The sequence below is a fragment of the Callithrix jacchus genome, chromosome 21, assembly GCF_049354715.1.
Source record: "Callithrix jacchus isolate 240 chromosome 21, calJac240_pri, whole genome shotgun sequence".
NCBI classification, from domain to species: Eukaryota; Metazoa; Chordata; class Mammalia; order Primates; family Cebidae; genus Callithrix; species Callithrix jacchus.
Window position 1 is genome coordinate 38,607,314 of NC_133522.1, and position 25,576 is coordinate 38,632,889.

The following is a 25,576-nucleotide window of genomic DNA, read 5'->3' on the forward strand; positions in this document are numbered from 1 at the left end:
GGATGAACCTTCCTTCCTCCTTGCTGAGAAACAGTCTGGGCCCCCGCGCCTGCTGGGCCTCAGAGCTTCTCAGAGCCCAGGGCCCAGCGTGGCTCCTGTAAGCTGCCTGGGAATTGCCGAGGCTGGGACTGGCTGCCTGTCTTATTTCCTGTGTCTGCTGCAACCCATTTCCTAAACTTAGGTGGCTGAAAGCAACAGAAATTAGTCCCCTCACAGTTCTGGAGGCCAGAGTCCGAATCCAGGTGTTGGCAGGGCCGTACTGCCTTCGAAGGTTCTAAGGAAGAATCCTTCCTGGCCTTTTCCAGCTTTGGGTGGTGGCTGGCAATGTTTGGCGTTCATTCCATCTGCACGTGGTTGTCTTCCCTCTGTGGCTCCTCCTTTCTTCTTATAAGGACACCAGCCCTGTGGTGTTAAGGCCCGCCTTACTCCAGTATGATATCATCTTAGTTCATTACATCTACAACCTCCTATTCCCAGATGTCACATTCTGAGGTTCCTGATGAACATGAACTTGAGGGGACACTATTCCACCCACAGCAGAGCCTCACTGTTCCCTCCCCACAGCACATCCTCAGAGCAGGCCCCCTCTCCACACGGTACTCTGCCTGGCTTTCCTCTCCAGCACCAAGACAGAGCCAAGAGTGATTTCTTGAAGTAAAACTGCATCCTCTCATCCCAGTAAGGCATGGCCTCACTAGTGGGAGATGAGCAAATGCAAGCCTCGCTTAGGACAGGCATCCACACGTCCAGGGGACACACACCCCAATTTTTTCCCTGGTTTATAAAGGTGCTTCAGGACTCCTTGGCTCCTGGTGAATATCTGAGTACTTCCTGAAGGGGAAAGACACCTCCAAACCATTCAGTGGGCCATCCCAGACCACAGTTTCTGGGCCAGACATTGAAACGGGAAGAGTTCCCTTACCCCCTCTCAGGGCAAGCAGCAGGGGTGCGGCTCACTTCTTCAGTACCCTGCTGCTCAAACCCCTAAGGGGAGCATGCAGACGGGCAGGTTGTGAAGAGCGTTTTTGGGCTCTCAACCCACAGCAGCATGTAGGATTGTGTATTTACAGCTCCCAAAGCCCCAGTGGGCGTGTGTTACAATGGGCTATCTCCCAGTTTTGCCATCTGCAGGTGGCTTGTGTTAATCATCTCATTTAGACCCTCTGCCTTATCACAAGGACAGAGCGCTGTCTGTATCCCCGGTTCTTGCCCTCGTGTACTGGAAAAAAAATCAGATCACACGTGGACTTGGAGAATGAGTGCAAGGTTTTATTGAGTGGTGGAAGTAGCTCTCAGATGGATGAGAGGCTAGAAGGGGGATGGAGTGGGAAGGTGGTCTTCCCTTGGAGTTGGGCCACCCAGCAGCCAGACTGTCCTCCAGCTGTCCCCACTGAATTCCATGTTGTTCCGCTGTCAAAAGCCTGCTGGCATCTGCTGGTGTCTGTCAGCGTGCTCTTCTGCTCCTCTGCCCCTCTTGACATCCAACCACTGTGGCTGTGCCCCCTATGGTCTTGGGTTTTTGTGGGCACAGGATGGGAGTCATGGCGGGCTAGAGTGGTCTTGGAAAATGCAACATTTGGACATGAAAACAGGAGTGCGTGTTCTCACTTAGGTCCATGGGCGCAAGCCTGAGAGTGGAGCCCTCACCAGGGACCCTGCCCTTCTCTACCCAGCACTTCCCTGTCCCACTCCCATATCAACGTGAAAGCTGACATTGGCTCTGGTTCAGTGACATCTGCCCCAGAGCTGCTAGGAAGACCCCACCACACATGTTGTGGACTGAACAGTCCCTCCCCAGGGGAACTATCATCCTCCTGTCCCCAAACCCATGGAGGAGTGGTGGGTTCCTGGGCCTCTTGTAACCCGACTGAATATTTTCCAGGTTACCTAACCAAACTCCTGCAAAACCACACCGCCTATGCCTGTGATGGGGACTATTTGAATCTACAGTGCCCTCGGCATTCTACGATAAGTGTCCAATCAGCATTTTATGGGCAAGATTACCAAATGTGTAGCTCCCAGAAGCCTGCCTCCCAGAGGGAAGACAGCTTAACCTGTGTGGCACCCACCACTTTTCAGGTATTGCCTTTGGTAGACATGTTAAGATGATACAGTTTCAATATACGCTCTTTCTCGCTCTCTAGGTATAAATATATTTGTGATTATATAGTTCAATCAAAGCAAAACTGATCCATGAAAAATCCCAATTTATACAGATCAGCAGTTTTGTAGGTGAGCTATAATTTGCTTCTCAAAAGGATTCATTATCAAAGAAATCTAAATAGAATTCCTACCCATTGCAGAGCCCCCTTTGTACACTTCAATATGAATTTATTTGTAGGTTTAATCCTTACCGTACTATAGCAAAGTAAGAAATCCATAATGGATTTCAACCTCCAGGCCCACATCTCCCGTAAACATCCCTGTAGAAAGGGAAAGTGGATTCTGTAATGGAAACCACAAGTATCTCTGTGAAGCAGACATCTGAAGTCATGACCAACTTCTTAGAAAATGTACTCAAGGGGCTGGGCCCATTGGCTCACGCCTGTAATCCCAGCACTTTGGGAGGCCAAGGTGGGTGGATCACAAGGTCAAGAGATAGAGAGCATCCTGGCCAACAGGGTGAAACCCCGTCTCTACTAAAAATACAAAAATTAGCTGGGTGTGGTGGCGTGTGCCTGTGGTCCCAGCTACTTCAGGAGGCTGAGGCAAGAGAATTGCTTGAACCCAGGAGGCGGAAGTTGCAGTAAGCCGAGATTGCACCACTGCACCCCAGCCTGATGCCTGGTGATGGAGAGAGACTCTGTCTCAAAAAAAAAAAAAAAAAAAAGAAAATATACTCAAGGGGCCAGGCGCAGTGGCTCATGCCTATAATCCCAGCACTTTGGGAGGCTGAGGCAGGCGGATCACAAGGTCAGGAGTTCGAGACCAGCCTGGCCAATATGGTGAAACCCCATCTCTACTAATAATACAAAATTAGCCAGGTGTAGTGGCTTGAACCTGTAGTGCCAGCTAATCAGAAGGTTGAGGCAGAAGAATCGCTTGAACCCAGGAGACGAGGGTTGCAGTGAGCAGAGATTGCGCCATTGCACTCCAACCTGGGTGACAGAACAAAACTCCATCTCAAAAAAAAAAAAAAAAAAGGAAAGGAAAGAAATGTACTCAAGGAAGGAAATATCAATAACTGCCTTGTGCTTTTTAATGGTTTCCTTCTCCACTTGCAGATGATCACATCATTCTTGCGTGGATCTATTTTGGGCAGCCTCTACTGACTCCTTCCTTCTACTGGATAGTACCAGGAATTGGGAGGTGTGGTTTAAGTCATTCTTTTTGTGGTTGGCATATTTAGGGAAAGGTTTGGTATAGGAGAAGGTCAAACTAATATTTCAATGATGGCTTTAGACTGTGCATGGCTTTCAGTCATCTGAGCAGCTTCTATGTCACCATCCCGGACCCCTGACATATGTAACTAGTTGACCAGGATTACTGAGTCACTTGGCCTTAGATTTTTTTTTTAATGCCTTCCAAGTTCTGTATGAATACATTTAAAGCACGGAGTTTAGAGCAGGTGGCAAGTTGGAAGTCTGTTTGATTTTGTCAACCGTAGAAAATGTGGATAAAGATAAATTTGCGAGGAGAACTAAGGAGAAATAGGATTCACTCTAATGCTGTGTAGCTCTCCCTAAGGCCCAAACAGGAGAAGCAAAACTAATGTGATGATGTAAGAATTTTTCTATTTCTCAGACCATCCCTTGCTTCCACTCCAAGCATGGTAGCATCTGGGTATTCAGGTGATTGGTAAAAACATCAATTGAGTAGCCAAAATGAATGTGTTCGAGCACTCCCTGTGACATGGTTTCTATACCTTGAGGAGAGACAACGTGTTTCTTCAGGAGGCAAGAAGTTGCTTTCCCTGTGTGCTCCACTGTCTTAGTCTTTTTCGTGCTGCTCTAACAGCGTACCTGAGCCTGGGTAATTTATAAAGAACAGACATTGATTTCTCACAGTCCTGAAGGTCGGGAAGCCCAAGAGCTGCCATAGGTTTGGTGTCTACTTCCAAGATGACTCCTTGAAGACTATATCCTCGAGGAGATTGGGGAACACTGCTACTCACATGGCAGAAGAATGGAAGGGGCAAGAGAAGGAGAAGGGACCACACTTGCCTTTTATAACAAGGCTAGTGCCATTCTAACCACCAACTCCTGAGAAAAAAAAAAAACAACAGCATTAATACATTCATGAGGGTGGAGGGCTCAGGGTCTGATCACCTCTTAAAGACTCCACCTGTTAATACTGTTACGATGGCAATTACATTTCAATGTGAGTTTTGGAGCAAAACACCCACCCTACCCCTAATTCCAGCATAGCACCCACCCTACCCCTAATTCTCCTCGTTGGGTGCCACTGCAGGAGCTGCACCCCTCTTGACCCACCCCACTTCTCAGCCACCTGCCCTGCCCATCCATCCTTGGATCCCAGGCTACCTGCTGCCCTCCTGGGTGCATGAAAGGAATGTTGGCCAGTACCAACATTTTTTAAAGTGGCTACTTTGTAAAAGTATGAACTCCTGGTACATTAGAGCATGGGCACCACCTCCACCATTCCACAGATACCTGCCTCTGACAGATACCCCGGAGGGAAAGGATGTTTCTATAACCAGGCCGACAAGTTAGCATTTGGGAATACAGTTCCGATGCTGTTCGGAGGGTTTGCTTGCCAGAAACATCCCCATGCACCACTCTTTCTTTTTTCTTATTTATTTTTTTGAGACGGAGTCTAGCTCTGTTACCCAGGCTGGGGTGCAGTGGCGTGCTCTTGGCTCACTGCAACCTCTGCCCTCCAGGTTCAAGCGATTCTGCCTCAGCCTCCAGAGTAGCTGGGATTACAGGCACATGCTACCACGCCCGGCTAATGCACTACTCTTTCAACCAAAGGTCAAGAAGTCCTTTACTTTTGTGTCTTTTTTTTTTTTTTTTTTTTTTTTTGAGGTGGAGTTTTACTCTTGTTACCCAGGCTGGAGTAATACAATGGCACAATCTTGGCTCACCACAACCTTCGCCTCCAGGTTCAAGCAGTTCTCCTGCCTCAGCCTCTCAAGTAGCTGGGATCACAGGCACCACCACCCCCATCATTCCTGGCGAATTTTTGTATTTTTAGCAGAGACAGGGTTTCACTATGTTAGTCAGGGTGGTCTCGAACTCCTGATGTACCCACCTTGGCCTCCCAAAGTGCCAGGATTACAGGCATGAGCCACCATGCCTGGCCTACTTTTATGTCTTTTAAGCTGCACTGGGAGCCCAGGCAAGGTGTTTCCTCAGAGGGAGATTGCTTAAGGTGGAAAGACATCCACACGGGAGATCACAGCTGATTCATCCCTTAACTGTCAACAGGAAGTCCCCCCCTCTGCATTTTCCAGCTCATGACATAGTTTGGAAACAGCCCTGCCCTGGGGTCTGCTCTGAGGAGCCCCCCAGTGACATCTGCGGGCTGAGTTATTTCACCATGGCCCTTCGCCATGCCACTGCAGTCATTTGAAAGCTGCACCTTCTGAGAGCCTGAGCTTGAGTGTTTTTTCCTGACCAAGACACGTCTGCTGGGCCTGGGAGAGGATGGGGGATACCTGGCAGGGCCAGCCTCCTTCACAGAGATATTCCATGAGCTGCTCTGAGAACATGATGACTCAGAGAGGCTCATGTGTGCACCAAATTCAGCCTTAAAGTCATAAGCAGATTCTTGGGAACTTTTTTCCTAACTGTACTTGGTGTCCTTTTTGTTTTTGTTTTAATCAGACCCAAGTTCAGGACCTCTGTGTTTATCACAGGCAGGACTCGTTCCATTTGGGAATGAGGACCTAGAAGAACCCAGAAGCAAAATGCTGAGCCTTACCAGGACCTGGAGGAGGGTGTTCTGTGAGCTCCCACAGAGCAGAAGCCTTAAAGGCAAAGGAGCTGCCTGGAAAAAATCAGGAGAGAGAGAGAGAGATTGAGATTTAAAGGAAAGCGTTTAAGCCCAATGCCCAACAGAAAGTCTGAGCATTCCACTAAGAAAACTGTTCCCTGGACGGGCGCGGTGGCTCATGCCTTTAATCCCAACACTTGGGGAGACCAAGGCAGGTGGTTCACAAGGTCAGGAGTTTGAGACCAGCCTGGCCAATATGATAAAACCCCATCTCTACTAAAAATACAAAAAAACTAGCTGGGTGTGGTGGCATGTGCCTGCTGTCCCGGTTGCTTGGGAGGCTGAGGCAGGAGAATTGCTTGAACCCAGTAGGCAGAGGTTGCAGTGACCTGAAATTGTGCCACTGTTCTCCAGCCTGGGCAACAGAGGAAGACTCTGTCTCAAAAAAAAGAAAAAGAAAAAAAGAAAGAAAAGAAAAAGAAAACTGCTTCCCAAGGGAGAAGTGGGTCCCATCCTCTTGAGTTTGCTCTTGAGTTTGATGAGGGTGGGAATCAGCTTTGTAATTTTTATTTTATAACTGCAAATGGTTTGCAAGCTAGAAAGGCTTTGGGTCCCCAAGGGCTCCCCAGTGCACAGTTCTCCTGTGGCCTGTGCAGGGCTGTTGAAGGATGAAGGGCCAGGATTGTGATTCCTGATGGCCACAGCTCTCTCAGCTTAAAGCTAGGGAATCCCCGCTCGAAGGGTACCTGGAAGTCCCCTGCAGCCCAATATCTGAAAGTCCTCTGACCTTGCTTGCACCTCCTGGAGCCTCTCAGGGCAGTGCTTTTGCTGAAAGTAGCAGCAGCCATGCCAGTGGTTGTAGATCGGAGGTTAGTTTTCTGAGGAGCCTGGCACTATTGGATCAGGTTTCTTTTTTTTTTTAAGTTTCTCTCTTATTGCCCAGGCTACAGTGCAATGGCGCCATCTCAGCTCCTGGGTAGTGATTCTCCTGCCTCAGCCTCCTGAGCAGCTGGGATTACAGGCATGCCCCACCACGCCAAGCTAATTTTGTATTTTTAGTAGAAACAGGGTTTTACCATGTTGGCCAAGCTGGTCTCGAACTCCCGACCTCAGATGATCTGCCAGCCTCAGCCTCCCAAAGTGCTGGGATTACAGGCATGAGCCACTGCTTCCGGCAGGATCAGTTTCTTTCTAGGAGAAAGAGCAAGGAGACAGGGTGCCAAGCCGATCACCCACTTATATGCTTTTTGGCCTTAGCCACAGCTTGGCCAGGTGGGGAGGTGCCCTTCCCTTTGCAGAGCCCAGAGCAGCCCCGGTTCGGGGCTGGCAGTCACTGTGAGCAGTTTTCAAGTCTATCCCTTTTCTACCCTCTCCTTCTAGAAGGTGCTGGACGAATGCCAGAACCAGCGGGCCTGCCACCTCCTGGTCAATAGCCGTGTTTTTGGACCTGACCTTTGTCCAGGAAGCAGTAAATACCTCCTGGTCTCCTTTAAATGCCAACCTAGTAAGTAACCGAAGGGGGACAGTGTTTGGGGTGTGGTTCTCGCTTCCTTCACACTCCTGGTCAGAATTCTCTGCTCGTTGGCATTTGTTCCAACTTTGAAACACATTAATAAAAACACTGTGCTCCATCCTACCCAGTTTTTTAGAGGCAGAGAGAGAGACAGAGAGAGAGGGAGAGAAGGATTGTGTGTGTGCATCTGCATATGCCTTCATACAAATCCTTGTATGAATTTTAAAATTCCTTAAGGAATTTTAAAAATCCTTTCCAATATGTAAAACTCAATTGTACTGATGCTATGACTCTTGAGGTAGTGAGAGACCACAATTGCTATTCCACAAAATGAGGAGTTGGTTCTGCTTTTCAGAGGTGTCTTGTGCTGAGACGGAGGGGCTGCCTGTTTTCCCTTGAGGCTCAGTGGGCCACCTGCCACCTGCCACCTGCACCCACTGCTTCAGTTCTTTAAGAACCAGCTCCTCCTGCCCTCACCCTTGGCAGGGGCTCCTTGTTCCCCAGGAGAATGAGAGGAGTTATGGCTGGAGCAATCTCTTTTATTCTGATTCTTGTTCTTTTCTCCATTGACTTTTGCCATTTGTAACACACGTCAGTTTTGGGATGGCCAAAAACAATCCATCTTCAGTGGGTAGGTCACACTTCCAGGCTCCAAGAGAAGCCAGAGGTCACTGCAGCATTAGAGGTTCTTGAACACCTTGCTGCAGAGAAATGATAGCTGTGTGTTTAACCAAAACACAAGGAGTTAAGATTTTTTTTTTTTTTTTGAGACAGAGTTTCACTCTTGTTGCACAGACTGGAGTGCAATGTGTGATCTCGGCTCACTGCAACCTCCGCTTCCGGGATTCAAGCGATTCTCCCATCTCAGCCTCCCAAAGTGCTGGTATTACAGTCCTGAGCCACCATGCCCAGCCGAGTTAAGCATTTTCAGCCTCCTCCCCATCCAACACACCTGTTTTCACTTCTTGCATTTTGTTCTCTGTTGGCTCCCACCCTGGAGCCCAGCATTCCCGGAACCTTGGGGGCCTAGGTGCTGGACTTAAGTGGGGAGGGGTCAGGCCACACTCATACTATGGTCTCAGGTACACATCTGGGGAGAAACCCCTGGATCCCTTCAACAGATCTGCAGGCTTCTGTCAAGCCCTTGCCTGCCAGGGCCCACATGCCTTGGAACTGCTGTGTGCAATTCCAGTACTGCACATGCGCACATGCAAACACACTCACACCGTCACAGCACATGATGGATGCTCACAGTCACATGCAATTCCAGCGCTGCACATGCAAACACACTCACACCGTCACAGCACATGATGGATGCTCACAGTCACATGCAATTCCAGTACTGCACATGCGCACATGCAAACACACTCACACTGTCACATGATGGATGCTCACAGTCACATGCAATTCCAGCGCTGCACATGTGCACATGCAAACACACTCACACCGTCACAGCACATGATGGATGCTCACAGTCACATGCAATTCCAGCGCTGCACATGCGCACATGCAAACACACTCACACCGTCACAGCACATGATGGATGCTCACAGTCACATGCAATTCCAGCGCTGCACATGTGCACATGCAAACACACTCACACCGTCACAGCACATGATGGATGCTCACAGTCACATGCAATTCCAGTGCTGCACATGCAAACACACTCACACCCTCACAGCACATGATGGATGCTCACAGTCACATGCAATTCCAGTGCTGCACATGCACACATGCAAACACACTCACACCCTCACAGCACATGATGGATGCTCACAGTCACATGCAATTCCAGCGCTGCACATGCGCACATGCAAACACACTCACACCGTCACAGCACATGATGGATGCTCACAGTCACATGCAATTCCAGTGCTGCACATGCAAACACACTCACACCCTCACAGCACATGATGGATGCTCACAGTCACATGCAATTCCAGTGCTGCACATGCGCACATGCAAACACACTCACACCCTCACAGCACATGATGGATGCTCACAGTCACATGCAATTCCAGTGCTGCACATGTGCACATGCAAACACACTCACACCGTCACAGCACATGATGGATGCTCACAGTCATGTCATCACACACACGCATACTACCACCACCTTGTACCCCATTACACACACTCACATGCATACAAGCTGTCACACTCATACACACTGTCATACGTACTCACACACACTCACATGTACACACAATCACAAATACCTGCAAGCAGGCCCAGCCATTCAGAACCACCCTTCCTCCACCCCCAGGCATAGGGTCACCTCCTGCCTCAGTCAACAGACTCAGGAAATCGCTTCAAGGACAGCTTTGTGTGCCTCACTTCCCTCCCATCGCTGAGTCTCACAGATGACTATATTCTGGCCTTGAAGACACGCTTGACTGTCATTAGCTTCACCTTCTTTTCTTTTTCTTTTTCTTTCTTTTTTTTTTGAGATGGAGTTTTGCTCTTGTTGCCCTGTCTGGAGTGTAATGGCACAATCTCAGCTCACTGAAACCTCCTGGGTTCAAGCAATTCTTCCTCAGCCTCCTGAGTAACTGGGATTACGGGTGTGCACCACCAAGCCTGGCTAATTTTTTTTTTAATTTTTATTTTTAGTAGAGATGGGGTTTCACCATGTTGGTCAGGCTGGTCTTGAACTCCTGATCTTAGGTGATCCACCCACCTCAGCCTCCCAAAGTGCTGGGGTTACAGGTGTGAGCCACTGTGCCTGGCTTTTTTCTTTCTTTCTTTCTTTTTTGTTAAGAGACAGATTCTCATTCTGTCACCCAGACTGGAGTACAGTGGCCTATTCTCGGCTCACTGCAACCTCCTCCTCTTAGGTTCAAGTAATTCTCCTGCCTCAGCCTCCCGAGTTGCTGAGATTACAGGTGCCTGCCACCACTCCCGGCTAATTTCTTTTGTATTTTAGTAGAGACAGGGTTTCACCATGTCGCCCAGGCTGGTCTCAAACTCCTGAGCTCAGGCAATCCACCTGCCTCAGCCTCCCAAAGTGCTAGGACTACAGGCATGAGCCACTGCGCTCAGCCCTTTTTTTTCTCTTCTCCACTTCCCTCATTCTGTGGTGAAAAAGATTACCCTTTAAAAAGTAGCCCTTGTTAAGATGTTAATTGAAGAACTGAGGTGATGGGAATATGACTGTCGGTTGTGATATTCTTTCACATTTCGATATGTTTGAAATTTTTCATAATAAGTGGAGAAAAACCAGCCTCTAAGGAAGTCAAATGACCTTTGTAAAATTGACTGAACCTCGGATAAGTGAGTTCAGAGCCACAGCCTCAGGACTACGCTGTGAGATTTCATCTGATTGATTCATATTTTTTCAGCAAACATATATGAAGCCCCTACAGTGCACAGGAGTTGCATATGAAGAAATTCCCTGAATGGCAGTTCTGTTGCTGGTGATGTCCACACCCCTCGAGGGTATTTCCCAACCTTCCTTCATCCCTCGAGCATTCTTGAAATGTTCACATAGCTGGTTCCTTCTCCTTGTGTAGTTTCCACCTTTCAAGAGAGACCTTCTCTGTCCAAAACAAACAAACAAACAACAAACAAAAGCAATCTAAGGAAGCCTTGTCCTCTCACCCCGACGTCCCTACCACAGCATCCTATCTGATCTTCTTCACAGCAGCCGCTTCGTTTGGGTTCACCTTATTTGCGGCTTGTGTATTATTTGCACACACATAGCATCAGATTGTGAGCCTCGTGAGAGCAGGAACTCTGTGTGATTCACCATTGTCCCACAGGGGCCAGGTCCTGCACTCAGCAGTGGGGAGACACAGGTGAGCACATCCTCAGTAACCAGATTGTCCAGCCCCGTGGGGGCCTGATATTCACTGTGAATCTTACACAAATACGTGCAAGATTCCAGGTAGGGTCAGGGCTGCATGGAGAGGTGCTTGGTACTATGCAAGCAGCTCATAGGATGATTTTTTTTTTTTTTGAGACAGGGTCTCACTCTATTGCCCAGGCTGGAGTGTAGTGGCTGGATCTTGGCTCACTACAACCTCTGCCTCCCAGGTTCAAGCAATTCTCCTGCCTCAGCCTCCCAAGTAGCTGGGATTACAGGCATGTGCCACCACGCCCAGCTAATTTTTGTATTTTCAGTAGAGAAGGGGTTTCACCATCTTGGCCAGTCTGGTCTTGAACTCCAGACCTCACGTGATCTGCCTGCCTTGGCCTCCCAAAGTGCTGGGAACATAGGTGTGAACCACCACACCCAGCCTCACAGGAGGAACTGTCCTCAACTGGGGGTTCAGTGGAGGCTTTTTGGAGGAATTGATGATGGAGCTGAGAACTGCAGGGATGGGGGCACAGAAAGAGCCCTCCATACAGAAGCCTGTGGCTGGAGGGTGCGGGTGCATTGGCATAGCCAGTTACGGGGCAGGATCACAGCACCAAGACAGCAGGAAGGAGTGCCAGCCGGAGAGCCGGATCAGGGATCCCGGCCCCTCGCAGCCAAGGAAGGAGTTGGGGTTCTATCTGTAGGGCAGCATCTAGGCAGGGAGGGTGCTGTGATGAAGTCATGAATCTCCTCTGGCTGCCCCATAGAGAGCAGATGAGAAGCAGAGCCCACATGTAACCTGGACACTGGCAACCTGAGGCACTGCCGTTGAGGAGGTGGAAGTGAGATCGTCTCAAGGAGGTGGAAGTGAGATGGTCTCCACGCCTTCCTGCCTTGTTTCCTGCATCTCTCACACCTCCTGAGGCTCTTCTCACTTCCCAGCTCCAGTCAGGGCAGGACGCTGTGATTGTTCAGAGGCTTCACTGCTGCACCCTGTGGTGCGAGGAGCCAGTTCTTATCATGAGAGCCAGTTATGCACATCTCTTACCAGCTCTGCCTGTGTTCTGTGGAATCTGCCACGGTGGGAATAGTTACACCAGGGAAATGGGCAAATGCCACTGATCGGGGTTTATTTGTTTGTTTTTATGGAAAGTTATTTTACCGGCAAGCCTCACTAGAACCTTCTTTTCCCTAGTGTGTGCTATGCTTCCTTCCCCACAACCTCGCCTCCCAAATTGCATCCCTTCAGGAAATGTAGGTTTCAGTGAGGCTTGGATTTAGGCAGTTCTGGGTTTGCATTCCTTTCTGCTGTATATCTGCTGTGTGTTGGGCGCACTTTCTAGGACTCGGTTGTAACATGGGGATTATGTCTCTTCTGCATAGGGCTGTTATAAGACACAGGGTTGTATGTGACATGCTTGGCACAGGACCATGAAGTGGAGTTCAGTAGTTGGTAGCTATTATTTCAATAAGCTAATTCAAGTCACTCTACTAAAGATATGCATGGCTAAAGAATATAGTTGTACCTGTAATTTCAGTGTTTTGGGAGCCCAAGGTAAGAGAATCATTTGAGGCCAAGAGTCAGAGATTAGCCTGGGTAACATAGTGAGACCCCCATCTCTACAGAACAAAGAAAATTAGCCAGGCGTGGTGGCATGAACCCGCAGTCCTAGCCACTTGGGAGGCTGAAGTGGGAGGATTGCTTGAGCCCAGGAATTTGAGATTACAGTGAGCTATGATCTCACCACTGCATTCTAGATGAGAGGGTGAGATTTATTTACTAAATAAATAAATAATAGAAATAAATAAAAGTGGCTACATTTCAACATCACTATACACTGGCAGTTGTATGCAATGTCATCAATAAAATACTCCCGTCGTGGATAATCCTTCCTCTACCCACCTTTGAAAGGTGGCTGGTGACGTGCTTTTGTGACTATTGTGTTGAAGAGAAGCAGAACGACCCACAGAGCCCTCTCATGGGTAGGTTGGTGCAAAAGTCATCGTGCTTTTTGCCAATGGCAATTACTTTTGCGCTAACCTAATAGAATGAGAAGGGGAATTTTGTTGCTGTTGTCATTTAAGCAGAGCCGTGGTTCTACCTTCCCAGGCTCCTGCCATCCTCCCCATCTAAACTCCCAGGAGTGTTGGCAGCCAACTTCTGGCAGGCTGCCCACACCTTCTCTAACCTGAGACCAATTGAGAACTCTCGCTCAGCTCTAAAATAAATTCTAGTCTTCTAAGAAAAGTAGCAATGATGTTAGTACTCCCCTTGTTTATTATAATCCAGAAATGTCACTGTTACCAGACAGTGAATTAGTACATTCCCAAGGAACCAAGTGACTCAACATAACACAGCCATCACCCCAAGGATGTAATGTGACACTCACAGGCCTCTCCGTTCCAGGAGATGATTTGCTCGTAATCTGGGGAGGAGATCGCTAGAGGCCTTGCATGTGGGTGTTGTGTTACTCTGGGAGGGTGTTGTTGGCATGGAGGCTACCTTTAATGAATGGGCTTTAATAAGAAATGTGGCTAATAAATGCGTTTCCTGACATGCCTTAAACAACAACAAAAAAACTCTTCCAACTTTTAAAAATTTTGATTTAAAAAAAAAAAGAAAAAGAAAAACAATTTCCATTTTAAAAGTTTCTAATTTGCGGAGATTCAGCTTGGTTTTGTCCGGCCTTCTTCCACCCTCTTTCTGTGCCAGCTCTGCCACCGGAAGGCATTCTTAACATTTTTCTAAGTTCTCCCGGTTGGAAGGGGGCTTTGGCTCTTCTGGCGTTTCTATCCAAGCAGTCTTTTCTGCATCAAAGGCCATCGTCCACTCTGGGTCTTTGAAGTCAGGCAAAATTTTGTTGTTGGTGGCATTTAGCATCTACTCAAACTGCACATAAACGCCAGTGCGGATATGACTCACCAAAAAGAATCGAACCTTCTGACATTGGGGTCAGACTTGGCGGTCTTTTATTTAGAAAAAGAAAACAAAACTTTCCTTGCCTCTAAGTTTAAGTTGTTGACTTAAGATTCCAGTTAGTGGGTAAAGGGACTTAAAGACATTTGCTTAGTCATCATTTTCATTTTTCTTGCTCGTGGTGGTGGTTCTTGCATGTTAAACTACCAGGGAAGGATGGGGATTTGTGAGCATCTGTAGTCTGGCCTCTGCTCTGAGCCTTTCATTCATTGTGAATGTTCCCATCCTCATGGATGAAAGGTTAGAAACAAAGTTTGCCAGCAGCAGAGCTGGTGGTCCTCTTGAGATCCTGTAGAGTTTTCCTTCCTGTGGTCCAAAATTGGTCTCACTGTTGCTTCTCTGCTTTTGGTAGAAAGTAATGGAAATTTACAAGGTACAGAAAGATGGCATTTAGGCCAGGCGCGGTGGCTCACACCTGTAATCCCAGCACTTTGAGAGGTTTAGGTGGGTGGATCATTTGAGGTCAGGAGTTCAAGACCAGCCTGGCCAACATGGTGAAACCCTGTCTCTACTAAAAATATAAAAATCAGCCAGGCGTGGTGGTGCATGCTTGTAATCCTAGCTCCTTGGTAGGCTGAGGCAAAAGAATCACTCGAGCCTGGCAAGTGGAGGTTGAAGTGAGCCAAGATTGCCCCCCTGCACTCCAGTCTGAGTGACAGAGTGAGACGCTGTCTCAAAAAAAGAAAAAAAGAAAGAAAGAAAAAGAAAGGTGGCATTTATATTTGGAAATTATTGTCTTTCATCTTTTTAAATTTAGAGCTTAGCATCGTTGATTCCAGAATATGAAGATCTAGCCTGCTGCTGTGGCCCTAATGTGTACTGCTCACGCCTTTCTGTAGGGATCGAGGAGGGCGTTTTCAAATTGTGATTGGAGCCCATAGTAGGAAAAACATTTCACATTCTGGCCCAGCAGAACACATACTCACATACACACAACTGAAAAAGAAATGTGTAAATCACAAAACAGTGTTTATCCTTCTTCATGTGATGCCCTTTGTTGTTTTCTAAACTATGTTTTTAAAAATTGCTGGTCACGACTCATGATTTCAAGACTCATGAATGAACCTCAAATCACAATTTGGAAAAGTTTGGCTTGAGGTGTGTTTGGGAGCTGGAATCAGCCTGTACTTCCAATCCAAGAAAGAAAAGTGGAACGAGAACATGGCGTGTGAAAGGAGTGAGAGGCTGGGGTGGAAGAGGGAACCTCTGGACACTCTCCCCACCCAATCTGGGCCAGCCCATGACAGCTCTAGCAGTTCTTGTCATTTAACTCTTGTTTGCAGTTAACGCCAATGACTCCAATGCTTGTTTGGCTAAAAAAATGCACCTGTCTGCTATGTGGTTGGCTGGGCTGGTCTCAAACTCCTGACCTCAGGTGATCTGCCCGCCTCAGCCTCCCAAAGTGCTGGGAGGTGTGAGGTGTGAGCTGCCGCACTCAGCCATGTTAGCTACTATTATTTAAAGATATCTTTATTGAGATATCATTTACAGAGCATAAAATTCACCTTTTTCAAGTGTACACTCCAGTGGTTTTCTGTAAATTTACTGAGTTGTGCAACCATGACCACAGTCCAGCATGGAACATTCCCACCATCTCTGGAGGCTTCCCTGTGTCTTTTTTCTGTCTGACCTTACCTCCAGCCTCAGGCACTCACTCATCTACATTCTGCCCCTAAAGGTTTGCCTCTCCTGAATCCTTCATATAAATGGAATCATACCATATGGGCTTTTTTGTGTCTGAAGTGTTAGCTATTACTGCTTTAAAAAATCAAATCACTATTAAACATTTTTATTAATTGAATGGTTTTGGAGTGCATTCTTTAAAAAAAACAACTATGTTTTCTTCAACAGTGCAAGCATAATGCCAACTTTATATGACATTGCAAAGAAAGATTTTACTGTGATAAGCAGATTAAACAAACAGACTTTTCCCTGAATTCTCTGGGAACAAAGTGCCACCTGGTTCAGATCATCCTGGTTCAGAATGCACCATCAGCTTGAGGGTCAGTTGTTCCTGAATTTACCAGATTGGGGGCAGACTTTTCACACTTCTATAAAGAGGGATTCTTTATAGAAGGCTGAGGCAGGAGCCTTCTATAAAGGCTGACACCATATAAAACTGACACCTTCTATAAAACTGACAAAAACTGCCTTGTTTTTGCCCCTTTCCTAGTAAAGGAAATCATTTGATTTGGTATCATATCATCTTTCTTGCTTTTTTTTTTTTTTTTTTAAGATGGAGTCTCTCTCTCTGTTGCCAGGCTGGAGTGCAGTGGCGTGATCTCGGCTCACTGCAACCTCTGCCTCCCAGGTTCAAGTTATTCTCCTGCCTCAGCCTCCCGAGTAGCTTGGACTACAGGCACCCGCCACCACACCCAGCTAATTTTTGTATTTTTAGTAGAGACAGAGGTTTCACCATGTTGGCCAGGATGGTCTTGATCTCTCGACCTTGTGATCCTCCCACCTCAGCCTCCCAAAGTGCTGGGATTACAGCTGTGAGCCACCATATCCAGCCTTTTTTTTTCAATTAGAGATGAGGTCTTGCTGTGTTGCCCAGGATGGTCTCCAACTTCTGGGCTCAAGCCATCCTCCTGCCTCAGCCTTCCAAAATGCCGGGATTACAGGTGTGAGCCACTGTGCCCAGCCTCTTTCTTGCCATTTAAAGAAATAAATGTAACCTGGGCATGCTGTGTATTCCTTGAGAAGCAGAGGCGAGAGGATTGCTTAAGCCTAGGTTTGACCCAAAAGTTCAAGGCTGCAGTGAGCCGTGGTTGCACCACTGCACTCTAGCCTGAGTGGCAGAGTAAAGCCCTGTCTCTAAAAAATGGAAATAAAATAATAAATAATACATACACACATGGGGATGCCAGTAGAGGGGCTGGTGGTGAGATTTAACTGGGCTCTTTCCAGACAGAGAAAGAAGCTTAACGCTTCTTTCAGGTAATTTCAGGTCTGTCTTTACCTATGTGGACCCCAAGCCAACATTTGAGAAAAGGCTCCCTTCAGCGAAGGAATGTGTGACCTTAAGTGGTAAGCAAGAGAGACTTCCTTTATGGCCAGGCCCTTCCTCCTTAATGCCAGCACCGCTCCTCCATTTGCCCTGTAGTATAATTCCCAGGGTCTTTGCACTTGTCCACAAGTTACTTCCCACCAGCTTCCTGCAGAGAGCTTTGTTTCCTGGGGTCAGAGATGGCATGAGCCCACAGGGCCATCCCCACTGCCGGCTTCTCAGGGAGCAGCCCCGGGGAAATGAGTGGTGGGACTTGGACAGTGCTCACTGGTTCTCCTGGGGGAGGCTGACGGCGCCTTCCATTTTTGTTTCTGCTTCAGATGAATTAAAAAACAAAACCGTGTGTGAAGACCAGGAGCTCAAACTGCACTGCCATGAATCCAAGTTTCTCAACATCTACTCTGCGACCTACGGCAGGAGGACCCAGGAAAGGGACCTCTGCTCCTCCAAAGCAGAATGGCTCCCCCCTTTTGGTATGTGCTTTTGTATGTGCATTAGTCAGGGTTCTCTAGAGGCTCAGAACTAATAGGATATATCCTACGTGATCATGAAAGTTAATACTTAGAACAGGATCGTGACCTTATGATTGTGTAAGTTAATACTTAATAAACTCCCGTATGTGTATATGCTGTAACGGTAACCTGCCAAAAATAAATAAGTAAAAGAACAAGGGCACATGCTCACACCTATAATCCCAGCACTTTGGGAGGCTGAGGCGGGCAGATCATGAGGTCAGGAGTTCGAGACCAGCCTGGCCAATATGGCAAAACCCCATCTCTACTAAAAATACAAAAATTAGCTGTGCATGGTGGCAGGTGCCTGTAATCCCAGCTACTCAGGAGGCTGAGGCAGGAGAATTGCTTGAACCCAGGAGGCAGAGGTTGCGGTGAGCTGAGATCATGCCATTGCACTCAAGCATGGGCAACAAGAGCAAGACTCTGTCTCAAAAAAAAAAAAATAAAGAACTTAAGACATAAACACTAAGAATAGTAACCAACTAAAGGGGAGTTTATTCAGTATTAACTTACACAATCACAGGCCCCACAACAGGCTGTCTGCAAGCTTGAGGAACAAGGAGAGCCAGTTTGCGTCTCAAAACTGAAGAACTTGGAGTCTGATGTTTGAGGGCCGGAAGCATCCAGCACAGGAAAGATGGCGACTGGGAGGCCAGGCCAGTCTCTCCTTTTCATGTTTTTCTGCCTGGTTTATATTCGCTGGCAGCTGACTAGATGCTGCCCACCTGATTAAGGATGGATGTGTCCCCAGCCCACCGACTCAAATGTTAATTTCTTTTGGCAACACCCTCAGAGACACACCCAGGAAATACTTACTATCCTTCAACCAATCAAGTTGACATTCAGTATTAACCATCACAGTAGGGTTCTACTTCAGGAGCCACCTGAGTGATTAGGGCCCTGGCTCCCCAAGGAAGGAGGCCACGCCAGTGGGCAGTGCCTGGATTAAAGGGAAAGCCAAGGGCAGGGAGGAACTGCCGCACCGTGTACGGGCCCTTTCTCCTTCACATCCCCGAATCCGTCAGTTGTTCCGTCATTCCACACTGAGTAGTTACTGAGCACCTGCTGTATGCTGGGTCCTGTTCAAGGCATGGGGTGTCATCAGTGGCCCGACACAGGGTTTACACCCTCATGGGGCTGACCTTCCAGCAGTGGATGGGGAGGTGATGAGAAATCACATAATGAATGGATGCTTATGTCATATGTCAGGTGCTGATGGGCTCAGTGCTAAGAAGAAAAATACATGGGGAAGGGCAGGTGGGGAAGGGCAGGTGGAGAGGGCCAGGGTTTGCTACAAAGAGGTGTGATTTTAGGGAGTGATGGGCGCTGGCCTTGGAGGAGGTGAGAAAGTGAGCCTGCAGCCAGCTCGGGACAAGCGTCCAGAGAGAAGAGTGGACGCGAGGCCCTAAGGCTGGATTGTAGCTGGGCTTTAGTGCCGATGAGGGCTCAGTAAGTCATCCTCCTTAGAGGTGATGGCCATGGTAGGCCTGAGAGCTTCACTCATCAGAGCCCTCCTGTATGATTCAGAGAAGCAGAACCAATAGGATATGCAAGTGTAAGTATCTATGGAGAGAGATTTTAAAGAATTAGTTCACCAGATAGTGGGGGCTGGCTGGTCTGAAAGCTGCAAGGTAGGCTGGCCGGCTGGCAGGCTGGAGACTCAGGGAAGGGTTGAGGCTGCAGTTTTGAATCTGAATTCTGCGGGACAGCAAGCTGGAAACTCAGGCAGAACGTCTGTGTTGCAGCCTTGAGGAGGATTCCTTTTTAGGGAAACCTCCATCTTTGCTTCTAAGGCCTTCATCTGATGAGATGAGGCCCATTCATGTGGTGGCGTTCATCTGCGTGACTCAAGGGCTACTGCTTTCAACGTCAGTCCCATCTTAAAAACACTTTCACAGCAACATTGGGGCTGGTGTTTGGCCAAACAACTGGGAGCAATAGCCTGGTCAAATTGACATGTGAAGTTAACATCACACTCCAATCTGCGGTGGTGAAAAAGCTTGATCTCTCTCTGCTGCATTAGCAGAGTACAGACCCAGCTGCGAAACAGCCCAAGGAGTTGCCTTTATTGTGAGCTCGTTAATATATTAAATTGCTACAATGTATGTGTGGATCGCATGTGAAATTCAACATCCCTTTAGAAAAGAAATGCATGCCTAGGTAATACCTTGGATCTGAAAAAGAGAAAATTAACAAAAGGTGAGCTAAGTGCACCCTTTTACTCAGGTGAGTCTCAAGAGAGAATCAAAAAGCCGTTTGGAACATGTGCCTCCCAGAGGCCAAGCCAGGTATTCTGGGAGGGCCCTGGTGTGAGAATGGTGGAGGTCTGCTGGAGGGCAGCCCAGGCGGACTACAAAAGCAGGCTGATGTGCACACACTGCCCTTAACTAGATCTGGAGGTGAGGGTTTGTGTCCTGACAGGCTCAGTGACAAATGGGGAAGAGAGGCACGTGTAAGACTGGGTCCTCATTGTCTGTTAAGGACACTACCCACTGCCCTGGTCCAGTAAGTGACGTGTGAGCTCCTGAGCCCCATCTTCCCTCTCCAATAACACCTGCCTGTGTTCAGGTGGATGCTGTGGTCTCTCTCTTAAATGTCTCCACACCTCCTCCTTTCTCCCTGCCACTGCCTTAGGGAAAGGACCATTGCTGGGCCACTCTTGCCATCTCCCAGCTCCCAGCTTGCCTCTCTCCCCACAGTGGCCTCAGGTGCCTTTCTCAAAGGCAAATCTGTCACTACCCTTCCTAACACCCTGCAGGGCTCCCTGTATTATCTGGTTCCTTAGCTGGCTGAGGGACCCTTGGTGTTCTAACTCCTTCCTGCAAAAACAGCTTTCACTTCTTTTTTTTCTTTGATTCTTAACCTTTATCATCTTCAAGAAGACCTTTCCAGAACTTTCACAGGGATTGTGCAAGGCACTGTGGGATCTATGTCTTCATTACAGGCTCTGTGTCCCCTATGCTCACTCCATTTTTCTTTCTTTTTTTTTTGAGACGGAGCCTCGCTCTGTCGCCCAGGCTGGAGTGCAATGGTGCCATCTCGGCTCACTGCAACCTCCGCCTCCTGGGTTCAAGCAATTCTTCTGCCTCAGCCTTCTGAGTAGCTGGGATTACAGACATGCACCACCACACCCAGCTAAGTTTGTATTTTTAGTAGAGATGTGGTTTCACCATGTTGGTCAGGCTGATCTTGAACTCCTGACCCCAGGTGATCTGCCCACCTCAGCCTCCCAAAGTGCCTGAGCCAACACACCTGGCCTCCATTTCTTAAGACTGTGGAGAAGCACTTCATTCCCCAGGCTTACTAAATCTAACTCAGCTGAATGTGTTTTAAGAAGCAGCAGTAAGGAACATCCCTGTCCGCTGTTCTCTTGAGCAGAATTCAGTTGGCCAAGCAGGTAAATCTGTAAGGTCAATGGTTTATGTTAAGTTGGTCACTGCCTTTCATTTCTAGGAATGGTGGATGACAGTTGGATTTATTTATTTTTATTTTCATTTTTGAGATGGAGTCTTGCTCTGTCACCCAGGCTGAAGTGCAGTGGTGCACTCTCAGATCACCACAACCTCTGCCTCCCAGGTTCAAGTTATTCTCCTGCCTCAGCCTCCTGAGTAGCTTGGACTACAGGCACCCGCCACCACACCCAGCTAATTTTTGTATTTTTAGTAGAGACAGGGGTTTCTCCATATTGGTCAGGCTGGTCTTGAACTCCCGACCTCAAGTGATCCGCCCGTCTCAGCTTCCGAAAGTGCTGGGATTACAGGCGTGAGCCACCACACCTGGCCACATGAAAGCTTTAAACTGCTCTTGGCCTGTTCTCCCCAGAGAATCAGTGTACCCCTCGTGTCTAAACATGCTTTAATATCATCTACCTGAAAAAGCACACTCTTTTGACCTCCTGTCTCCTGCCCGCTACCCGTCGACTCCCTTTACCAGTCCAGTGGACAGAGCATCTGCTGTCTGCAGACAGTCCCAGGGCAGTCCGTGGTGGTGCATCTCTAATCTGTCAATTTTGCTCCCAGCCCCCTCTGGGCATCTCTCCCCTGGACATCAAGGCTGCCTCCCCTCTTCACTTAGCAGTTAGAGGGTTTATATTTATTTATTTTTTTTTTTTTTAAATTTTGGAGACAGGGTCTCTCTCCGTCACCCAGGCTGGAATGCAGTGGTGCGCCCAGTGCAATTTAAAGCCTTCATGTACAGTCTACCTGAGCCAAAGAGAAAATAACTTTGTAGCATTCAATTAGATGGAGAAGGGAGGCTGAGGCGGGCGGACTGCCTGAGTTTAGGAGTTCGAGACCAGTCTGGGCAACATGGTGAAACCCCATCTCTCCTAAAATACAAAAAATTAGCCAGGTGTGACAGCATGCACCTGTAGTCCTAGCTACTTGGGAGGCTAAGGCAGGAGAATCGTTTGAATCTGGGAGGTGGAGGTTGCAGTGAGCCAAGATTGCGCCACTGCACTCCAGACTGGGCCACAAAACGAGACTCCATCTCCAATTCGATGGAGAAAATGCACGAGCTCAGAAAGCCAAAGGCTTGTATTTCCACCCTTAGCACTGACCTGAATGGTGAGGTCAGAGCTGAGCCTTCCATGTGAGGCTGAGGACCAGATGAACAGGGCACCCTCAGAGCCCTTTGATTTTTGTCTTTGCGCCTTTTCATGCTGCAGACCACAGGGCGAGAGGGGCTCTGGCATTTTGGCTGTGGCCGTGAACGCAGTGAAGCATTCATCACAGCTCACTGCAGCCTCCAACTCATGGACTCAAGCAATTCTCTCACCTCAGCCTCCTGAGTAGCTGGCACTACAGGTGCATGCCACCATGCCTGGCACACTGAAGGTGAAGTCTTGCTATTTTGCTCATGCTGGTCATAAACTCCTGGCCTCAAGTGATCTTTCCGCCTCAGCCTCCTAAAGTGCTGGGATTATAGGCGTTAGCCGCCAAGCCTGGCCAGGATTTTATTTAAATTAAATCGGAGCACATCGCACCTCTGCGTAAAGCCCCCACTTGGCCCACTGTAATTGGAATACCTCAGTCTTCAGCTGTGGTCTGGCTGCAAATGCCTCTTCCCTCACCACCTCTGGAGCACTTTGCCCTCATTCACACCCCTGGGCCTTTGCAAAAGCTGTGCCTTTGGCCTGGACTGTGCTCACCCCACGTCTTGTGTGGCTGGCTCTGCCTCAGGATTCATGAATCAACCCAGATGTCATCTCGGAGAGGGTTCCCCAGGCACCGGCCAGCACGGCACCTGGTCCCTGCAGTCCCTCTCAAGCAACCCTTCTGTTGGACTTTCTCCAGATCGTGGAGATAGATCATGGTATTTGTGTGTGGTTCCTCTCCCCAGAAGCTGAGCGGCTCTGCAGGGACTGGTCTGTGATTCCACAGAAACTCGAGCAGTGCCAGGTATAGTGGGTCCTCATGTTAATCTAGAGAGATGCAGGAATGAGTCAGAGCCCCTCTGAAGTGAGGCACGCACACTTGGCTTCTGAGGATGGATGATCGTCTGGTTACAGAATGGGAATGTAGGCCCGGTGTTGTCACAGCTTCCAACATCTTATGGGATGCTGGAAATTTGGAGTGTGTGTGTGTGTGTGTGTGTGTGTGTGTGTGTGTGTGAAATATTCCAACTTTTAAAACATTGTGTGAACCAAACAAAACATACCTCCAGGCACATCTGGGCCACAGGCTGCCAGCGTGTCTGCGATCTCTGCTCCGTGCTCCCATTTACCACTGCAGCCCAGCCTTGTTGCTTTCAAGGGGAAAAGGGTCTTTATCCTTAACCCTAGAAACTGGCGGGAGTTTGGTGGGTGATGGAACATCTGCTTTGAGAGGATGATTTGTGTATTTTTCCTCTTGCCTATAAGTTAAATTCTGGCAAAACCCGATTTGCTTTAGACTGGATACCCACTTGGAACACACATCGTGAACCCAGCGTCCACAGCGTCTCTCCACGCTCAGGGACCACTTTCGATTTCATAGCAGCTGAGTGTGGCTTTAGTGCTCAGATGCTGTAAGAGAGCATTCCCAGTTCTTTCTAAAATATCATCATCATTATTTTTATTGTTCTGCACAAACACCATAATAATATTGATCAGAAATGAGAAAAAGATTCAGCCACAAATGTTATCCATCAGATAAAAAGTTTCTTACTTTTTTTGGATTTCTCTCCAAGTGGTGTATGAGCTTAGAACTGTTTTACGTAATGGCAGTTCTAAGCAGATGCATTCGCAGCCCGCCTTATTTTCCTTTACCTTATATCATGTGTGTTTTCCCATGTGATCAAAAAAAATGCTAACAATGCCGAGCACTTCCTAATATCTTGTTAAAGAGACGCATCAAGTAATTTACGTGGTGGGCGGATATTTTTCATTATTTCTGACTTTCAAGTGTTGTAAACAATATATAATGAGCTTGTGCCTGTAGCTTGCTCTTTTTTCTGGCTTACTTCCTTGGGATAAATTCCCAGAAGTTTTATTCCAAAAGACGGCCTGGGTATGTCTGCAGTTCTTCACAGCGTTCGTTCCAGAAACTTATTCTATCAATTCATATGTATAAACAGGAATGCATAACTGTGGCTTCCCTGCAACGCTGGCAGCTTTATGTATGATTTTTCTGCACGCCTCCAATTTCAGAAGTGTAAAAGTGTCCTCCGGTACGGTTTTTATTTAGCTGTCTTTGATTATGAATGACCTTGGCCGTTTGCTCAGATCTTTGTGGTTATCGTATTTGCACTTGCACACCTGTCTCTCTAGCCTTTGCCTTTTCTTTTCCTGTTGAGATCTTTATTGTACAAAATTTTATGAGTTCTTGGCAGAGCAGAGAGAGAAACCCGTGACGTGCTTTTTCTGCCGTAACTAGCCTTCTATTGTCAGTTTTTTTGTTGTTTTCTGGTTTCTTTTTCTTTTTTTTTAAATATTTTTGGCAGTTTTGGTTTGTTATGTAGGGCTGGCTGCCTTTTCAATTCTTTTTATGTCATGTGTAGAATAAGTTCAAGAGGAAGGGGGCTGAGAAGTAGGGGGCATGTGTGTGATCCCCCAAGTTATAGGTGTGACCCCACCCTGCCCCATAAGCACCCCAGGGCTGCCCGAGGCCTGGTTGTCTGTACCCCCGTACCCTACACTGCAGTGGGACACACACTCTTGAGTGTTCCCCCACCTGCCTCAAAAAAGCCTCTGAGTTCTGGGTGTGGAGGAGGGAGAGCAGTGCCCCAGCGTTCCGCATATGAAGCCCTAAGCTGGTCCCAACTGAATTGCATCAGGCAGGCAGTGAGGAGGTCCGTGTCGGCCACACCCCCCACGTGCTATTGAACAGAGCTTCTCAGATGGATCTACTTAGAACTACCATTACGTAAAAACGGTTCCAAGCTCCTACTCAACTTGGAGAGAAATCCCCATCATCAAGCACATAGACAGTTACATCCATATGGAAAGGGAGTAAAGAGAGATGCCACTGAATGCTGGCATCAAGGGCCTGGAGACAGCCAAGGCCTGAGGGGACACATCCCAGAGTGTCTGTGTCTACTCACAGGTAAGCTGAGAAGCTCTGCCCTGAAGACACACTTGGCTTCAGGGCGTCAATGTGACACATACCAGGCTTCTCTTCAAGGCCCTTAAATGTTCCCTAACATGCCCCTCAAGGTCCCCCAACTCATGCCCACTGCTTGGTCCCAGAGCCACTCCCACAGCTTGAGGATTTCTTTATTCTGGGAACCTACTTGCAAGTATCTAAATGTGAATTCGTTTTCTAGTCAAATACCTCCAAGTCAAATGGCTTAAAACGAAATATTGATTACTGTGGGACAGGAATTCAGGTATGGTGTCACCTGGCAGTTCTTGCTCAGGGTCTCACAGGGTTCCAGGAAGTGGCAA

At 47.9% G+C, this 25,576-nt stretch overlaps 1 protein-coding gene across 22 annotated transcripts in view; it reads left to right on the forward strand.

Annotated features, from left to right (window-relative positions):
* Window positions 1–25,576, forward strand: part of EVA1C (eva-1 homolog C) — a 107,396-nt gene that overhangs the window by 42,087 nt on the left and 39,733 nt on the right. For 11 of the 22 annotated variants that reach the window (XM_078358450.1, XM_078358444.1, XM_017967183.4 and 8 more), the window contains 4 exons: window positions 1,883–2,079; window positions 7,279–7,402; window positions 17,128–17,217; window positions 17,518–17,670. In XM_078358450.1, coding sequence (XP_078214576.1) covers window positions 2,008–2,079; window positions 7,279–7,402; window positions 17,128–17,217; window positions 17,518–17,670 — 439 coding nt within the window. In that variant the 5' untranslated portion in view covers window positions 1,883–2,007. The remainder of the gene's footprint in view (window positions 1–1,882; window positions 2,080–7,278; window positions 7,403–17,127; window positions 17,218–17,517; window positions 17,671–25,576) is intronic. The other 11 variants (XM_078358452.1, XM_078358447.1, XM_002761368.7 and 8 more) reach the window with 4 other exon arrangements.